Source organism: Anabrus simplex, chromosome 3 (assembly GCF_040414725.1).
Source record: "Anabrus simplex isolate iqAnaSimp1 chromosome 3, ASM4041472v1, whole genome shotgun sequence".
Taxonomy (NCBI): domain Eukaryota; kingdom Metazoa; phylum Arthropoda; class Insecta; order Orthoptera; family Tettigoniidae; genus Anabrus; species Anabrus simplex.
The window spans coordinates 273,024,664-273,042,690 of NC_090267.1; the positions used below are offsets into that span (position 1 = coordinate 273,024,664).

The following is an 18,027-nucleotide window of genomic DNA, read 5'->3' on the forward strand; positions in this document are numbered from 1 at the left end:
GAAAGGGGCAGTGTTAACACAATGACGTTATTCGGTTTATCCTATTATGTGTTCCTTTTTTTTTTACCGAGCAGAGTGGCTGCAAGTTTTAACGTGCTACAGCTATGGAGCCAAGTTCTGCATTCGAGAGACGCGTGAATTCGAAGCCCACTGTCGACTGTCCTGAGAATGGTTTTCTGTGTTGTCCTATTTTCACTTCCAGGTAAATGCAGGCAGTTCCTCAACTGAAGTTGGAGTCACGAAGACCATACAGTTGTAAAATCATGCCAAATAAATTCGTATCACTTCATCCTCGACCCCATATCAAGAAACGGGACTGAAGGGTAGACAAAACAAATATGTTCTTATTTTTCTATGTAAAGGGATGATTAAAAAGTTTCTGTTCAACGGCCCTACAGTTCTGAATCGGGATGGCAATCAGTCAAAATCCCCATGAGCACTGAGGCACTCATCCCACTGATGCACTAGACTGAAGATCCCTGTGTGGTAAACAACTGTGTCTTGCTGCATGAAGAAGTCCATAACTGCCTGTTGCGCATCCTTGTCGACCCTTTGCAGCCTTTTTTGAGGGGACCAAAGGTTATGTGTCGGTCCACGCAAAGTGCGTCATCCACCGCCCGCTTGCTGTTGTCTGTAATGGATGAGGCTGGCCTCGCAGATCGACTGGCGTCTAGTGTCGAAAAGCAATTCACATGGAAACTGGTGCACCATTTCACCTTCAGCAGCGTCCTATTCGGACACATTTAGCAATAACGTCACCACAGTTCACGTGGCCGCATTTAACACGCGCACCTCGGCACAACACTACTGCCACACTAATCCCTTTGCCACCACGTCCGTGCTTATATACCCACATCGGAGTCGCACTACATTGCATATCCGCTGCAGCAACGCCCTAAAACGGAAACTTTTTGACCACGCCTTATGTGATTAATCCATTTGTCACTCGTTTGTTCCTTTCAATTATTTATGAAGCTACTAAAACTACATAAAGACTACAAAGAATCACACAGAAAATATTCCAAATAAGTTTGATGAACCAGTTAACACAATATTTTAGATTGGATCATTATTACACAAAGCTAGTCTCCAAATCTAACCACAGCACACACAAATATGGCAATCTTATTATGGTATATATTTACCCAGTTATTCACAAAGACTCAGCTACTTGAAAATCAAACCATTCTAACACTTTGTTTTGCCCCATTTCACATGGATATACCGAACTGTCATATAGGCCTAGTTATGGATCTGAAATATCCAACTAATTTTCTCCCCAAATCTGAACAGTTCTATTACAGCAACTTTGATGTACTTATCCCATATATACTAATAAATATATCACCGGGCGAGTTGGCCGTGCGGTCGGGATGGGCGCGGCTGTGAGCTTGCATCAGGAGATAGTGGGTTCGAGCCCCAGTGTCGGCAGCCCTGAAGATGGTTTTCCATGGTTTCCCATTTTCACACCAGGCAAATGCTGGGGCTGTACTGTAATTAAGGCCACGGCCACTTCCTTCCCATTTCTAGGCCTTTCCTATACCATCATTGCCATAAGACCTATCTCTGTCGGTGCGACGTAAAGCCAATTCTAAAAAAGAAAGAAAATATATATATATCACAAACCCTCCTCACATAGAAAGGAAAGAAATGCTTCAAAAGACACAGAAATACAATTTGTATACCAACATATATTTCTCACACAATTTCAACAAAACCTGTACAAAGTGTACTGAAAGAGACGATATTCATGTCAAGTACAGATCTTTATATGTTATATAAAGGATCGTTTTTCAGAATGCATCTTCTTTTAACTATAACTACTTTCCCAGCATATTCACAGTAAACTACAGTACAGTGTTCACCAAATGTTAAAAGAATGATGATTACAACAATACAAAACAAATTACATTCCACTCTTCTGAAGAAGTTGTGCAAATCTTGTTGTTATAAGGAGGGACACATCAATGAAGCGCTCTACACAATTTGTTAAACAAGTTTCAGTCCGGCTGTCTAACTTGCTTCCAGGCTTATCAACACATTTATCCCAGCAGAAGTCATTGAACTCGTGAATCTGGAAATCAAAAAGAGAAATCACATTAAAACACAAATTAGCTGACAGAGAACTCAAACATGAAATATTAAACTAAAGAACCTTTGATATTTCTTAATTTTTCAAAAAATACAAACATAAATTATACTGTAAAAATAATAACAATGCTCTCTGTTTTACAACCTTCTGACTACTTTTAGTTTTTGAGGATGCTCAGATGCCAGAATTTTGTTCTGCGGGAGTTCTTTTAGATGCCAGTAAATCTACAGACATGAGACTGGTACATCTGAGCACCTTCAAATACCACCAGACTGAGCTCAACTTTGACTCAGAAACACAGTGCTCTACAATCCGAGCCACTCAGCCCGGCACTGCAAAATGCTATTTCTAATATTTTGATTTATTGCTTTTCTTCCATTAATACTAGATTTCTTCTACTTCAATATTTTTAAAACATCTTTTCACACAATTAACTCTACGTTTCTTGTTTCCTTTTACAGATTCCACTATTATATGCCTTTTCAACTAGAATATCAACAAACTCACAATTTTGCAACATTTGAGCATTGCTTCAAATTTGAGATGGTCATAGAGATCCAATTTAAAACTGTTCTTCAACTTCTATTCTACAACTTCATATCCTCAATGTGTTCTACAACTTCACCATATGCCTCTGACTTTCGTCTTTTATCTTCAAGATTATGATTAACTTCGGATCTTTCGACCAACCTTCGACTTTTATTCTCTCTTCTTTATTTTGAATATATACGATTTTTCGCCATCGTCTAATTGTAACCGCCAGACAGTCAACTTTATTTTTATAGCAATCTTACTACTTGTTGAATAACAGTCTGTTGTTTTATCCATTGTACTTACTATAGCAGCCTCCTAATATTAATTTTGTTAATACTTCCACCATTGTAACTCATCACATTGTATATTTTTAAACCAACATTATTATTTTTAATGATATTTTACTTCAAATCTCTTCAAGATTTTTAAACTTCATTTCATTATTACATGTTAATTAGACATTTATTTTCAATCTAAGGTTAAGACAATGGCTGATGATGCCTTCATACAAGGCCAAACATGTACCACTATTAGTTAACAAATCTATGTAAATCATCCAAGACTAGACTTTGTATTGATTAGGTGGTCTATTTAATAAATAACTTACTGTTATTATTCCAATCACATCAATACGGACCAAAAATGATATTTATTACATGTAATGTCAATGCCAACCAGGCAATAGTAAAACCTAACAAGTATTTGAACCTGAGAATTAAAATAGGCAAGATTTCTAGAGATATCAAGTTTCTTAAAGATTGCTTGAAATTAGAGTTGGTACCTAAATTTCTCAAATCTATGCAAAGAAAAAGTCATCCCTATTCAAAATCTAATGCCACTCAGAAGAAAGTAAACAGCATATGATTGAAAAACGAAATTAAACTATTATACAAGAAGAAATCTCTACTAAATTTATAATTATATAGGGCTCATTTACCCATCTCTCAAAAATTACCCCCACTTGAATGGAGTTCATTTTTAAGATACACTGACCTTAGACTATCTTACATATTAGATAAACAGAAAACCCTAAACCATAAATTACTTTCGTAATCTATAATCTTCATTTCCGTATTGACGAATTACACAATTAAAAATAGGAAAGAATTTCCACCGATCAATACTTGTTTTTTTTATTGCTTATACTAAGCTACAGGACCGGTTTCGACCCCATATACAAGGTCATCTTCAGCTGAACCATGATTACATATTTATATGATGAAGCTTTGATTAAATTGCATTGTCAAAGGAATGTCATATGATGATGTGCATTAGTCACATACAAATGGGGCATGTCTTATCGCGAATTGGCATATATGTCAGTATGTACAATATTGCAACTGTATGTCTAAATTATTATGTTGAGGTCCTAAAATTAGTGTATAAAACATATCTTCACTTAAACTAACTTATATATATATGTACAGGATAAAATACAATATATAAAATTAAAAAAAACATTTCGTGCACATGAACATTCGTATCTTGCTTGTTGGTCAATTCATCAACTCTCGTATTTAAGTGACTAATGCACATCATCATATGACATTCCTTTGACAATGCAATTTAATCAAAGCTTCATCATATAAATATGTAATCATGGTTCAGCTGAAGATGACCTTGTATATGGGGTCGAAACCGGTCCTGTAGCTTAATATAAACAATAAAAAAACAAGTATTGATTGGTGGAAATAAATTATTTTGTTTACAAGAAAACAAATGTAAAACACCTGACCAAAATACAAACAACAAAGTGTCCCCTTCCCACCTATCTAATACAGCCTTCTCTAACCAAGAATTAAATCTATTAGATAAAGGCAACAAACATAATTGTCCTAATCACAAAAAAGCAGAAGACATTATCACCACAATCGCTGAAACCGAAACTAATATTGATAAACTAATCCCGATTGATAAACAAAATGACGTACGTTATGAAGTAAAAAAGAAACTCCCAACTTTGATTAATGAGATAACATCTAATAATAACCACAACGTCTCGAAACAAATTCTAAACCTGAAATCCAAAATCCATAATAACAACGTAGTAATTACAAAAGCAGATAAGGGCAACACCATAGTAATAATGAACAAACAAGTTTACATTAATAAAACTGAAACTTTTTTTTTCAGACAATACCTATACCTTAATTAACAAAGATCCAACAAACAAAATACAGCGTAACTTAAAGAACCTTCTTAAAAATTCTGATTTCATTTTAAATGATCACGATTATCAGAAATTAACTGTAATGAACCCAAAATTACCTACAGTCAGATTACTGCCCAAAATTCATAAAAAGGATGTCCCCATTCGGCCTATAATTAATAGTATAAATAGTCCTACATATAAAACTTCTCAATTCCTACACAATTTCCTGAAAAAACATTTCAAATGTCACAACTCCAACCCCATAAAGAACTTGATCGAACTTTGCAATTCCCTAAATAAATTCAATCTGCAACCAAATCACGTTTTATGTTCTTTTGACATCACCAACATGTATACTAATATCCCTATCAAAAACCCTATTAACATCATAAAAAACAATCTGTTGAAACATAGCACATTGAGTAAAATTGAAATTGATGAATGGTTAAAATTACTTAATTTTGTTTCAGACAACAACTACTTTACCTTTAATAAGAAAATTTATAACCAGGAAGGTCTAGCGATGAGAGACCCGTTGTCTGGAATACTAGCCGATATGTACTTAGATACTCTCGAGCATAGTATGATTATTAATAACATTAACGGATTCTGTCTTTGGCATCACTATGTTTACATTATTGATAAACAAATCAACAACAGCGATAACATACTATCATTTCTCAACAACTTAGATAATAATATTAAATTCACTAAAGAAGATGAATTCAATAGCTCTCTGAACTTCTTAGACATCAAAATCACACGAGTATCGAACAAATTTGATTTCCAAATATACAGAAAACCCACCTTTTCTCCAACAACCATAAAAAATGATTCTTTACGTCCCAACTCACAGTTTAATATATAGAGCATTAAAGATCCCTATGTCCTCTATTAATTTAAAGAAGGAATTACTATTCATTAAGGAAATAGCTAAATTCAATGGATTTAACACAGATATGATTGATAAAATCATTAATAAAACCAAACTGAAACTAGCTACAAATTTAACTCCATTGAAACCCGTCAAACCAAAATATGCTAAATTCACGTTCACTAACCATAGTATTTATCCGATAACCAATCCATTAATGAAGCATGGAGTAAAAATAGCCTACACAACAAAAAACACTAATCGTAATTTATTCTTTAATCACAACTCTATTAACATCACAGACAATAGTTGCTCTGGATCAGGAATATACAGATTGAAATGCTCTACATGTAATTTTTCTTCTGTTGGCCAAACTGGCCGCAGCTTCACCAGATACACCGAGCATTACAATGCTCAAAGACACAATAAATTATCCGCAATGGCCAACCACATGAGGGACACAGGGCATAAATTCACCACAATAGAACAAGACCTCCATATCTTCAAAAGTCGATAAAAGTAAACTTATGACAGAATGTGAAAATTTATTCATTTTCCTCGACCAGCATTTTAATAAGGATAAGAACCTAAATGACATTATTGATAAAAAAAAATCCCCTTGTATGACCAGATTCTTATTCTATTACGAGAATCAACACCCCTCACCAATATATTCTTTAAAATCTCAACCTCACATCAATTAGCGTTCCACCTCCTCTACAGCTAATACACTCCCCTCCCTTCCCCTCACCGCTAGTACCTCTAATTCAAATGAAACCAATAAACCCATAGCCACACTCACTGTAACATCGCTCCCTCCAATGGCCTTACACCGATACAACATGCACAGTAATACACTCGCCTCCTTCCCACCCACTAATAGCAGCCCCCCTCCAAGTACTACAAACAAGCCAATAGTTACGTCACTGCAAACAGATCCCCCTCCAACACAAACCTTCAGCTATAACACACGTAGTAAGAAGTCTACTGTTGCAAATACTTCTAACTCATAACGTTACAAGTTATCTTCGTCATCGTCAAATGTAAGTGTACACGATTCTACTTCAATATTTTTAAAACATCTTTTCACACAATTAACTCTACGTTTCTTGTTTCCTTTTACAGATTCCACTATTATGTGCCTTTTCAACTAGAATATCAACAAACTCACAATTTTGCAACATTTGAGCATTGCTTCAAATTTGAGATGGTCCATAGAGATCCAATTTAAAATTGTTCTTCAACTTCTATTCTACAACTTCATATCCTCAATGTGTTCTACAACTTCACCATATGCCTCTGACTTTCGTCTTTTATCTTCAAGATTATGATTAACTTCGGATCTCTCGACCAACCTTCGACTTTTATTCTCTCTTCTTTATTTTGAATATATACGATTTTTCGCTATCGTCTAATTGTAACTGCCAGACAGTCAATTTTATTTTTATAGCAATCTTACTACTAATATACTAATATTAATTTTGTTAATACTTCCACCATTGTAACTCATCACACTGTATATTTTTAAACCAACATTATTATTTTTAATGATATTTTACTTCAAATCTCCAAGATTTTTAAAATTCATTTCATTATTACATGTTAATTAGACGCTTATTTTCAATCTAAGGTAAGACAATGGCTGATGATGCCTTCATACAAGGCGAAACATGTACCACTATTAGTTAACAAATCTGTGTAAATCATCCAAGACTAGACGTTGTATTGATTAGGTGGTCTATTTAATAAATAACTTACTGTTGTTATTCCAATCAAATATCATCAATACAGACCAAAAATAATATTTATTACATGTAACATACCACTTAGTCGAGCAGCTCTTCTTCTTTCTCTCAATTCTCCCCAGCCCAAACTTTGCAACATTTTTGTAACACTACTCTTTTGTCGGAAATCACCCAGAACAAAATCGAGCTGCTTTTCTTTGGATTTTTTCCAGCTCTTGAATCAGGTAACCTGGTGAGGGTCCCATACACTGGAACCATATTCTAGTTGGGGTCTTACCAGAGACTTATATGACCTCTCCTTTACATCCTTACTACAATCACTAAACACCCTCATAACCATGTGCAGAGATCTGTAGCCTACCCTTTATTTACAATCCCATTTATCCAATTACCCAAATGAAGATCTTTCCTTATATTAACACCTAGATACTTACAATGATCCCCAAAAGGAACTTTCACCCCATTAATGCAGTAATTAAAACTGAGAGGACTTTTCCTATTTGTGAAACTCACAACCTGACTTTTAACCTTGTTTATCAACATACCACTGCCTGTTGTCCATCTCACATTTTTGTGGTCACGTTGCAGTTGCTCACAATCTTGTAACTTATTTATTACTCTATAGGGAATAACATCATCCGCATAAAGCCTTATCTCTGATTCCACTCCTTTACTCATATCATTTTAAATATAAGATAACATAAAGGTCCAATAATACTGCCTTGAGGAATTCCCCTCTTAATTATTACAGGGTCAGCAGATAAAGCTTCACCTACTCTAATTCTCTGAGATCTATTTTCTAGAAATATAGCAACCCATTCAGTCACTCTTTTGTGTAGTCCAATTGCACTCATTTTTGCCAGTAGTCTCCCATGATCCACCCTATCAAATGCTTTAGACAGGACATTCGCGATACAGTGCATTTGACCTCTTGAATCCAAGATATCTGCTATATCTTGCTGGAATCCTATAAGTTGAGCTTCAGTGGATTAACCTTTCCTAAAACCAAATTGCCTTCTATCGAACCAGTTATTAATTTCACAAACATATCTAATATAATCAGAAAGAATGCCTTCCCAAAGCTTACATACAATGCATGTCAAACTTACTGGCCTGTAATTTTCAGCTTTATGTCTATCACCCTTTCCTTTATACACAGGGGCTACTATAGCAACTCTTCATTCATCTGGTATAGCTCCTCCGACCAAACAATAATCAAATAAGTACTTCAGATATGGTACTATATCCCAACCCTTTGTCTTTAGTATATCCCCAGAAATCTGATCAATTCCAGCCGCTTTTCTAATTTTCAACTTTTGTATCTTATTGTAAATGTCATTGTTATCATATGTAAATTTTAATACTTCTTTAGCCTTAGTCTCCTCCTCTATCTGGACATTATCCTTGTAACCAACAATCTTTACATACTGCTGACTGAATACTTCCGCCTTTTGAAGATCCTCACATACACACTCCCCTTGTTCATTAATTATTCCTGGAATATCCTTCTTGGAACCTGTTTCTGCCTTAAAATACCTATACATACCCTTCCATTTTTCACTAAAATTTGTACGAGTGCCAATTATGCTTGCCATCATGTTATCCTTAGCTGCCTTCTTTGCTAGATTCAATTTTCTAGTAAGTTCCTTCAATTTCTCCTTACTTCTGTGGGGCATAAAACCAATGACAATTATTTTATCATCATTTTCATTAGCAGTTCGAATCACCTGAGTTAATTTTACGGACACCGGTCATGAAAGAGAAACAAAATCATCTTCCGCTGCTTTCCCCACAACCTGGTTGGGTCATGGGTGCAAACAGTCACAGATGAGTTTTATGGCTGGATGCCGTCTCTAATGCAAACTCTACAAGGAGAGTATTTCTGAGGTGGTTGGTAGTGTGATGTCTTGTACGCATATGAAGAGGAGGGTATTGGGACCAGCACAAAAACTTAAGTCCTGAATCAGAGGGATTAACCAGACACAATCAAAATCACACAGAGCCAGGAATCAAACCTGGGACACTCCAAATCGAAAGCCTCAATTCTGACCAAATACCCTTTATATTTCTGACCATCTATTTAGAGAAATTTTCCCATGTCTATACTTAACAAAAAAATTTTGGTTTTTACTTGAGAACATCTTAAAAGGATATAACAATATTTCTTTGGAAATTGTTTAACATTGCACTAATACAAATTGGTTTAGTTGGGGAAGGAAAGGACTGAGAAGGTGGCAGCTATAGCCTTAACTAAGGTACACTCCAGGCATTAGTGAAAACATGAAACCATGCTAAACCACTTTTATAGTCACCAACGATGGAGTTCAAACCTGTACCATGCACATATTAATAACTACGAGTAAAGCCATACGCATATCCTCTCTAACTGTCATTTGTCGTAACTACCGTATGGAATGTCAAAATTTTGCAAGGAAAGAGGAAACGTGTTAGTAAATCAACTGACATGGGTCCTTCGCAAAGCAAGCAACCCTGAGCAACTAATCAACTGCAATCAGCCACTGGCACCAGTAAACTGAAAGGATCACAATCACAGGAACAACAGCCAGATAGTATTACATCAGGCTGGACCGTTATTATATTTGTTTTGTCAAAAGTCTGGTACTATCTACCATTTAACACACTCCAACAAATGAACTATGAGGATTAGACACATAAAACATTAAAAACTGGAAGCTGAGAACGAAGACAGGATAAAAGATAAAGAAAAAAACATGATGGCAAGCTGGTACAGGCAGGGGAGTAACAGAAAGGAGATTTATTGGTACATACATCTTCATTAGGCCTATAGACTGTGATGCCTCTTGGCATTCAGTCTGCAAGCCTTCCTGAGTAAACTACGAAGGCTGTAAATAAAGTAGTGGCAATATTGATAGAACACAATATTAATGAACTAAGAAATAAAATTCCATTACATTCCTTCCATGCAGTCACCCGCAAAGTCTTTGCCAAATGTCGGGAAGCTGTGAGAGACTGTTGGCAGGGCATTCTCTGTTGATGACAGCGACAAGGCGCCCTACTGTGTGGAGTAGAGATGCCACGACAGGAAATTGGCGGCCTCGGAGGGGTACCTTCAACTTTGAAAACAGGTCGAAGTCACAAGGACTCCTGTCTTGTGAATACGGAGGGTGTTCCAAGACCTCCCAATGCCACCTTTGCAATAAGAGCTTGACGTTGTTTGCGACATGACAATGTGTATAATAATATAAGAGAATTTATTGAACTCCAACCTATTCAATACATTACAGGATGTTAACATTTTTAGTTAAACATCGTTAAAATGGAGACATGTTTCCTGTAATGTATTGAATAGGTTGGAGTTCAATAAATTCTCTTATATTATTATTGAGATTCTTTCAATACGGAAAATAAAAATGATTTTCATTACTTGTAATGGCAATGTGTGTCGTCATGCAACACGATAGAGCGATCATCTCGCAATAAAAGTGGAAGTTTGCGCTGCATAGCCGGACGCAGGTGTCGCTCCAGAAATCCCCAATAGTAGTCATTGCTGACGGTTTGTCCCTCAGGCACAGCATAAGTAAGAATAACACCCTTGCAGTCATATGCCACAATTTCTGTGGATGTGGCGAACCTGGGTGACACCATTCATTAGATTGATGCTTTAATTGAGGCTCATAGGCTCGTGTCAACATCTCATCAATGGCGACAATACGCTGCAGAAACGAGTCTCCCTTGTTGCGGTACTTGTCCAGATGGATGCCAGCCAGTGCATACCGGTGCCATTTCTGTACATCAGTGAATTGATGTAGAACCCAACGAGACGCAATTTTCCTCATATTTAAGACATTCGTCAGTACGTGCCACACCATTTGATGACCGAGACCAACCTCTACTGATAATTCCCGAACAGTCCATCGATGGTCTACAGAAACGAGACCAATCACAATGTCAATCTCATCTTGATGATGATCATTTCTGTTTAAAGAGGCCTAACATCTTGGTCATCGGCCCCTAATGGTACGAGGTGTAACAAAATGCAAATTAAAACTTCAAAACTGACTAGAATCTAAAACGAATGGTAATGAGAAAATGATCGTGAAACAAAAACAATCAGTGGATCTAACTCACAATGTATTAATCATTGGGATGATGCTTATTTTCTAAAGGGGTCCAAAATCCAGGTCATTGGCCCCTCACAATGGTACTAATCACTAGTAAATCAGAACTATGGTGTTCCTCCTCCAGTGGTACTAATCACAGGTAACGTAGACTCATAGTGTTTCTCGCATGGTGGTACTAATTACAGGTAATGTAGACCCATGGTATGTCACACACAATAACACCACTCGCAGTTAACACAAAGCCGAACCAATGGTGTTTCACACATAAGGGCACAACCCACAAGCAACGCAGACCCATGGTGCTCCTCGTACAGTGGGACTAATCATGGGCGCCGGTATTCCCGTGGTGTTCCTCACTTGGTGGAACCAATCACAGGCCACGTATACTCATGGCGTCGCAAGTAACGTCGACCCATGGTGTTTCGCACGTTATGGTACTAATCACAATTATTCCCATGGTTCTAATTTCATCACCCCTTGGTCGCCCCTTTTAGTTGCCTTTTTACAACAGGCAGGGGATACCGTGAGTGTAGAGAGTTAGAAAGTAAAGAAGAAAGAAGTAATCCGATGCTTCAAAAAAGAAGTACCGGACAAAGAAAGACGAGGGCCACGAAAAGCGTGAAATTGAAAGACTTCCTAGGCCTTGAATGCTCTAATACCGTCGGGGTCAGAAAATGAAGAAGAGTTGACCAAGGGAGGTCGGACAGGATAGATGAAAGTGAGGTGGTGGTGATTGTTTTAATAGGAAGTACAACTAGGCAACCATCCTCTATATAACACTAATCAGAAAGAGAAAAAAAATGGAAGGGGTCCGACACTTCGAAAAATGAAGATATCAGCCAAAGGAAGACAAGGGCCACAAAGGGCGTGAAAATGAAAGACTCCCTAGCCCTCGCAAACCTAATAGCGTTGGGGTCGGAAAAGAACAAGAGTTGACCAAGGGTGGTCGGATAGGATAGATGAAAGTGAGGAGCCTGGCACAAGTAAGTGGAAGCACTGCCAGGACTCAGCTAAGGGCCCCATGGTCGCCAACCCATGCTTCAAAGTTCAGAGCCCCTGGGGCCGAAAGTGAGGAGCCTGGCACAAGTAAGTGGAAGCAATGCCAGGACTCAGCTAAGGGGCCTGTGGTCACCAACCTACACTCCCAAACTGGAGAGCCCCTGGGGCCCCTTTTAGTCGCTTCTTACGACAGGCAGGGGATACCATGGGTTTATTCCCCATCTACGTCCCCCACCCACAGGGGATCAATCTGATCTTCAGGAATGGATGGCCGATCTGTGCAGTGCAAATCTGTAGTCTCATTCCGACCTGCACAAAACGCCTTGACCCATAGTGCAACCGTCCTATAAGGTAAGTTAATGCATTCTCGCCACAGGCTTCACTTAATCCTCGATAACATTCCGATGCATTTTTGCCATGGTCAAACTTGATTTTAGTCCACGAACGCTGATCATCTTTTGAAAACGCTTTAGAGCGGTGAAATGTTCTCTTCAACGCCACACTGCTAAAACACTCCCAACTGGATGGCCGTTAAATGCACATTACACATCAACTACAGCGCCAACTGACCGCTTCCATCTCTTATTTGCGCATGCCCTACCTCCTGCGAGTATCCGGACTACGCTGCCAGTACCGGTATAGTCCGCACACTTTATGTTGGTGCATTTGTGTACGGGGGTGAGGAGTAAGGAGGGAGGTGTCCCGGTATCGATACTGCTGCCAACAGAAGGAAAATGAAATCTGAATTGAATCGAGAATATGATCGATCGATACGAAGTTTCTAAACCGTTATCATCTTAAGCCAACAACTATGTCACATACACATTATATAACATTATAAAACATTTCTCGATGCGAATCTTGTTCCTAGCATGAATTCTATACTTTGGATTTGTTGTGTAAACAACAACAGTACTAGTACGTAAAGTGTACGCCAGATGTCGCACAACGATGCTTAAGCGATTCATAGTTTGTGTTTCAAAGGTTGCCAGTACGAATCTCGAAGATCGCCGAGGTCGACCGATTCAGCACTAGGGTGTAAATGCACCAACATAAAGTGTGCGGATAATACTTTATTTACAGCCCTCGTATGTGCCTCCACAATGCACGTTCTTGATGTAGGAGAAGTAGAATAAGGTATAAAACAGATTAGTGCAGGAAAATTGGAGAGGCTTAAAGCTTAATACAAGCGTTGAAAGACATTATTAAGAGCAACAGAACAAACAAGTGTACGAATACGATATATCAAAAATATAAAAGGATGGAAAACATACACATAAGTTAGTACACACGAAGAAAAACACAATGACAGGTTGGTGAGGCAGCGAAAACAACAGAACAGGCATGTAGAAAGGAAAACAGTCGGCTAACAAGGTAAAAGGGGTAGAAGGTTAGGTGAATGAAATGTTTCTCTTCCTATAACATTTGGGCATTCAATGAATATGATAATCTTTTAAAATATAAACCTCTGTAATCATATCTACAAATATAACTGTGTTAAAACAATAGCCTACTGTAATTCCCAGTACACACTTTATCAATGAATGTTCTACTCTAATGACACTACACTTGATTCATTAATTCGACCATTTAGCATCCTACATTAATTCGAATCGCCAGTAGATTGATGCTTGGAAAAATTATACTTAAAAATCAGAGCACTTTTCATCACCTGAGCATTTAACTGGGCTTTCTGCTTTTCTATCAGCAGAAATTCTTGGAGTTCACTGTCTCCATCTTTACCGGATGTTGAGGAGGAGAAAGACGAATCATCTGATGAAAAAGACATTTTCTGCACAGTTCTCGTAAATACCCAACCCTAACCCTCAACAAAAATTCAACTTGCGTTGCAAAGCAGACTAACAGAAGACGGTAACAATTCTAGGAACTTGCATTCAACCACGTGCACAACGCCAATTCTTATTGGTGAGCTCCTTTGCAATCTGCCATTGTAATAATTCAATATCACGGCGATAGATGGCAGGAAACTAGAGTACCATGTGCAAGATGTGCAAGATTCGACCTATCGATATTTCATGTAAAGCGATAGTGATATATCAAGTAGTTCCAATTTCAGTCACTAGGAATTGCTTTGACAGCCAGAAGATACAAGCTGTGCAAGTGTACTTGGGGAACCAAAACAAACCTTTTCAAGGTCGGGAAGAGGCCAGCTGATTCGAAGCCCAGCTGCAGCAACATTGCATTCTGAGCGCTACGGATAGTGGTAGAGTTGCGGATTCTGGTGTTAAAGGACTGGAAATGACATCTCCAACTCAAGTGGTGAGTACATTACTCTCTTCTTTGTTTTAAAAAGACCATTACACTCGGTGTTATCTGTTGTCAGCTACGTTGCCTCCAGTTCGCAAGCACGATGCAAATAAAGCATTTTTTTTTTCGAAACAAAGGTGAATAATGACATTATTATGACGTAATTGTATTTTAGCAAGTGTTGTGAATTTTTTTTAAATAATTAACTGCTGTCACTTAGTTTTAATTTCAGAGACAGTTACCTTTATTAACTTTTATGAAATTTAAGTTATACCCTCTGCTTTATTTCGAATAGCCGGTACAGCAGGTGCATATTTTACGAATATTAATTAAGGCCTTCCTAATTTGAATTTCCAGGAACGCACTGGCAATCCAGTTATTCTGTCGCACAAAATATACAGCATAATCTTTCTAATCTGACCAAAAATTATTTAAAGGAAGTTACCGGATTATCAGAGTGATTTGTTGTGTTACGGTAATTAAACCGATGTTCAAGGTAGGCTTTAATTTTGTACCTAGTGTTCGTCATCGTCTGTCGTTCTTGAGGTCGTTGATTGTTAGTGATAAAGTGCGTTGGTAACGATTCGTAATCTCCTAGTGCATTGCCGGTACCTGATGAGCTGATTAAGAACGTCTGGGAACAACCTCATCCTCGGGTTATTGGCTCTCGCTACCGGTCATAACACAACGACCTGTCACGGAGGAACAACATCGCGTGAAAAGAGATGCTCTAGTGCAACTTGCGGTACGCTCCGCAGTCGTTGCACGGCAGTTTGAGAAGTCGACAATCTAGCGCAAGTTCGAAGGTGACACTGTAGTTTGGAATATTGTCCGCTCCTGGAGCTTCGTTTCTCCTACCATAGCGCTCCAGACGTGATGTGAATCAGCAGATGGCTAAACGCAATTCTGAATTCGATAACTTTAGGTCTACTCAAATTCATCACTTCGAAAAGATATCTTTTGTTGATCCCTTCCCTTTGAGATGTTAGGGACATCATCTGGCATCAAACCTGAGTACTTAACGTGTGTACAACTGCCCCCCCCCCCCCCGTCTCCTAACTTACGTTACCATTATGTTCGAAGAAGTGCATGTTTTTACTTCGATCGAGGTGTGGTGATTGGTGCTGGGGAACCTAAAAAAAGAGGATGGGTGTCCAGTTGTTCTTCCTCTTAAAACAATAATCCCACCTCCCAACTCTAAAAATAGTGCCTATCCCAGCGTTGCCTCGAACCACGTAGTTTTGGTTCTCTGTCATGCCGGGGCGTAGCCAAGGTGGTGTGTGTGTGTTAGAATCCCCCCCCCCCGCCCCTATATAGAAATTTTACAAAAATAAAATAAACATAAAGTGACAATAAACAAACTAAATTAACATCCAGAGACATAATTTTAGAGCAACAGATGTGTTGAATATATATTTTAAGAAGCCTTGAAAGCTGGATTTTAGATTGTAAACTGAACATACCATTCGCTTTAAAACTGTTGACCTTGATTGTATTGTTCTTGCCTGTATCTTAATGTAACATTTGTATACTCTAGTCTGAATATCAGCATATTCACTTACATCAGTGTCCTTATAATGGCAAGTCTTGCATGCGTGCACCATACGCACACAAACACCTTCATTGTGTTCTATCATAATTTTGTAACTATAACCCCGCCCTCCGCAATCGGCCGTTGCTAGCACTTCTTAATAATTATCGAAACGCGCTCTCTAGTTCTCCTTGGTTAGTGGTCCCGAAACGTTTTCGACTCGTGAACCTCTGAATTGAGCGAACCCCTTATTAATATACATAATATTTAACGACCTCAAATTAATCTGAAAGTTACTGTAGTTACGGTAAATAGGAGAAACCATAGGATTTCTCCCCAAAACATTTAACGCTTAAATATATTGAAACTCTGTAGGTTCAAATAATCATATATTTAAAATAAAATTGAAATTACATAGGAAAGTTAGTTTTCCTACTTTCAAAGTCGCATTATTAGATAAATAAGTCTGCTCGTCATGACTGACAGAGGATCTACTCCTTCCGCAGCTTGTGACGCATCTCTGTATGCGCAAGTTAGTCATGCTAACAGCCTGAGAAAGGACCTCCTTGTCATTACATCTAAATGTATCCTTCATTTCAAGAACTGAAAACAGTATGTCCGATGCACATTGTGTCATAGTTGCAACAGTTCGATATTTCAGGCGTAACTTGTAATAATAATAATAATAATAATAATAATAATAATAATACTGTAACAATAAACATTTTAAAAACTCAAAATCTGCTGTTAGGGAAAATTTACGCGCAACTTATGCAAAATTTCGCGAACTAAAGTTTGGAAAACGATGTCCTACGTGATTCATCGCAATGGTCCTTTCCGAAGGCAGGTTCTAACAAGTTGACAAATTGTAAACGAATTGTTTGAGAGAATTGATCATCCTCATTGACTACCGATCTGCATGCCCAGGTGACAAATTCCCTATCAGTTGTTTACCTAGCCTTTTCTTAAATTATTTCAAATAACCTGGAAATGTATCGAACATCTCCGTTGGTAAATTATTCCCATCCCTAATTACTCTGCATACGAATTTGCCGCAGTTTCGATCGAATTCTGACTTTATCTTCATATTACGATCGTTCTTACTTTTAGAAACTCCATTCACGTTTATCCGTCTGCTAATGTCATTCCGCGCCATCTCTCCGCTGACAGCTCGGAACATACCACATAGTCGAGCAGCTCGTCTCCTTACTCCCAAATCATTCCAGCCCAAAGTTTGTAACATTTTAATAACACCAATCTTTTATCAGAAATCACCCAGAGCAAATCGTGCTGCTTTCCTATGGACCTTTCCCAGTTCTCCAATCAAATAATCCTGGTGAGGGTTCAATACACTGGAACCATACTCTAATTGGGGTCTTACAGTGACCATTGACGCCCTCTCCTTTACATCCTTTCTGTCTGTGTGTTGGGTCATCAGCTCAGAGGCTGATTGGATCCTCAAATAGCACCACCAAAGGTTTGTGATTATAGGGAAACAGCAAAAACCAATGGCAGATCCAAAATGAAGCGTACTAGGCAAGATGAGGAGTGAGGTAGTTTGCCATTGCTTTCCTCACTGGTCCAGAAAGTGCTATTGCAGCACGATTGTTCCTATGAGCAACACCTTCCATAACACTCAGATTCACCATTCGTGCTCCGAATGTCATTTACTCAGCACCATCCTCAAACGTGCTTAATATAATGAGTACTTTCCCATGACTTATATGCT

General features: G+C 38.0%; 2 protein-coding genes across 2 annotated transcripts in view; one reads left to right on the plus strand and one right to left on the minus strand.

The window, feature by feature from the left end:
- Window positions 1-1,671: 1,671 nt before the first annotated feature.
- Tim8 (translocase of inner membrane 8) lies at window positions 1,672-14,416 on the minus strand. Its single transcript, XM_067144350.2, has 2 exons — window positions 14,172-14,416; window positions 1,672-2,074 (listed from the first exon to the last, which is right to left on the minus strand). The coding sequence occupies exons 1-2, from the start codon at window positions 14,286-14,288 to the stop codon at window positions 1,907-1,909; spliced, it is 285 nt and encodes a 94-aa protein (XP_067000451.1). The 5' UTR covers window positions 14,289-14,416; the 3' UTR covers window positions 1,672-1,906.
- A 207-nt stretch (window positions 14,417-14,623) lies between these two features.
- Window positions 14,624-18,027, plus strand: part of LOC136866243 (lysoplasmalogenase TMEM86A) — a 484,014-nt gene continuing 480,610 nt past the window's right edge. The window contains exon 1 of the mRNA XM_067143038.2: window positions 14,624-14,779. Coding sequence (XP_066999139.2) covers window positions 14,759-14,779 — 21 coding nt within the window. The 5' untranslated portion in view covers window positions 14,624-14,758. The remainder of the gene's footprint in view (window positions 14,780-18,027) is intronic.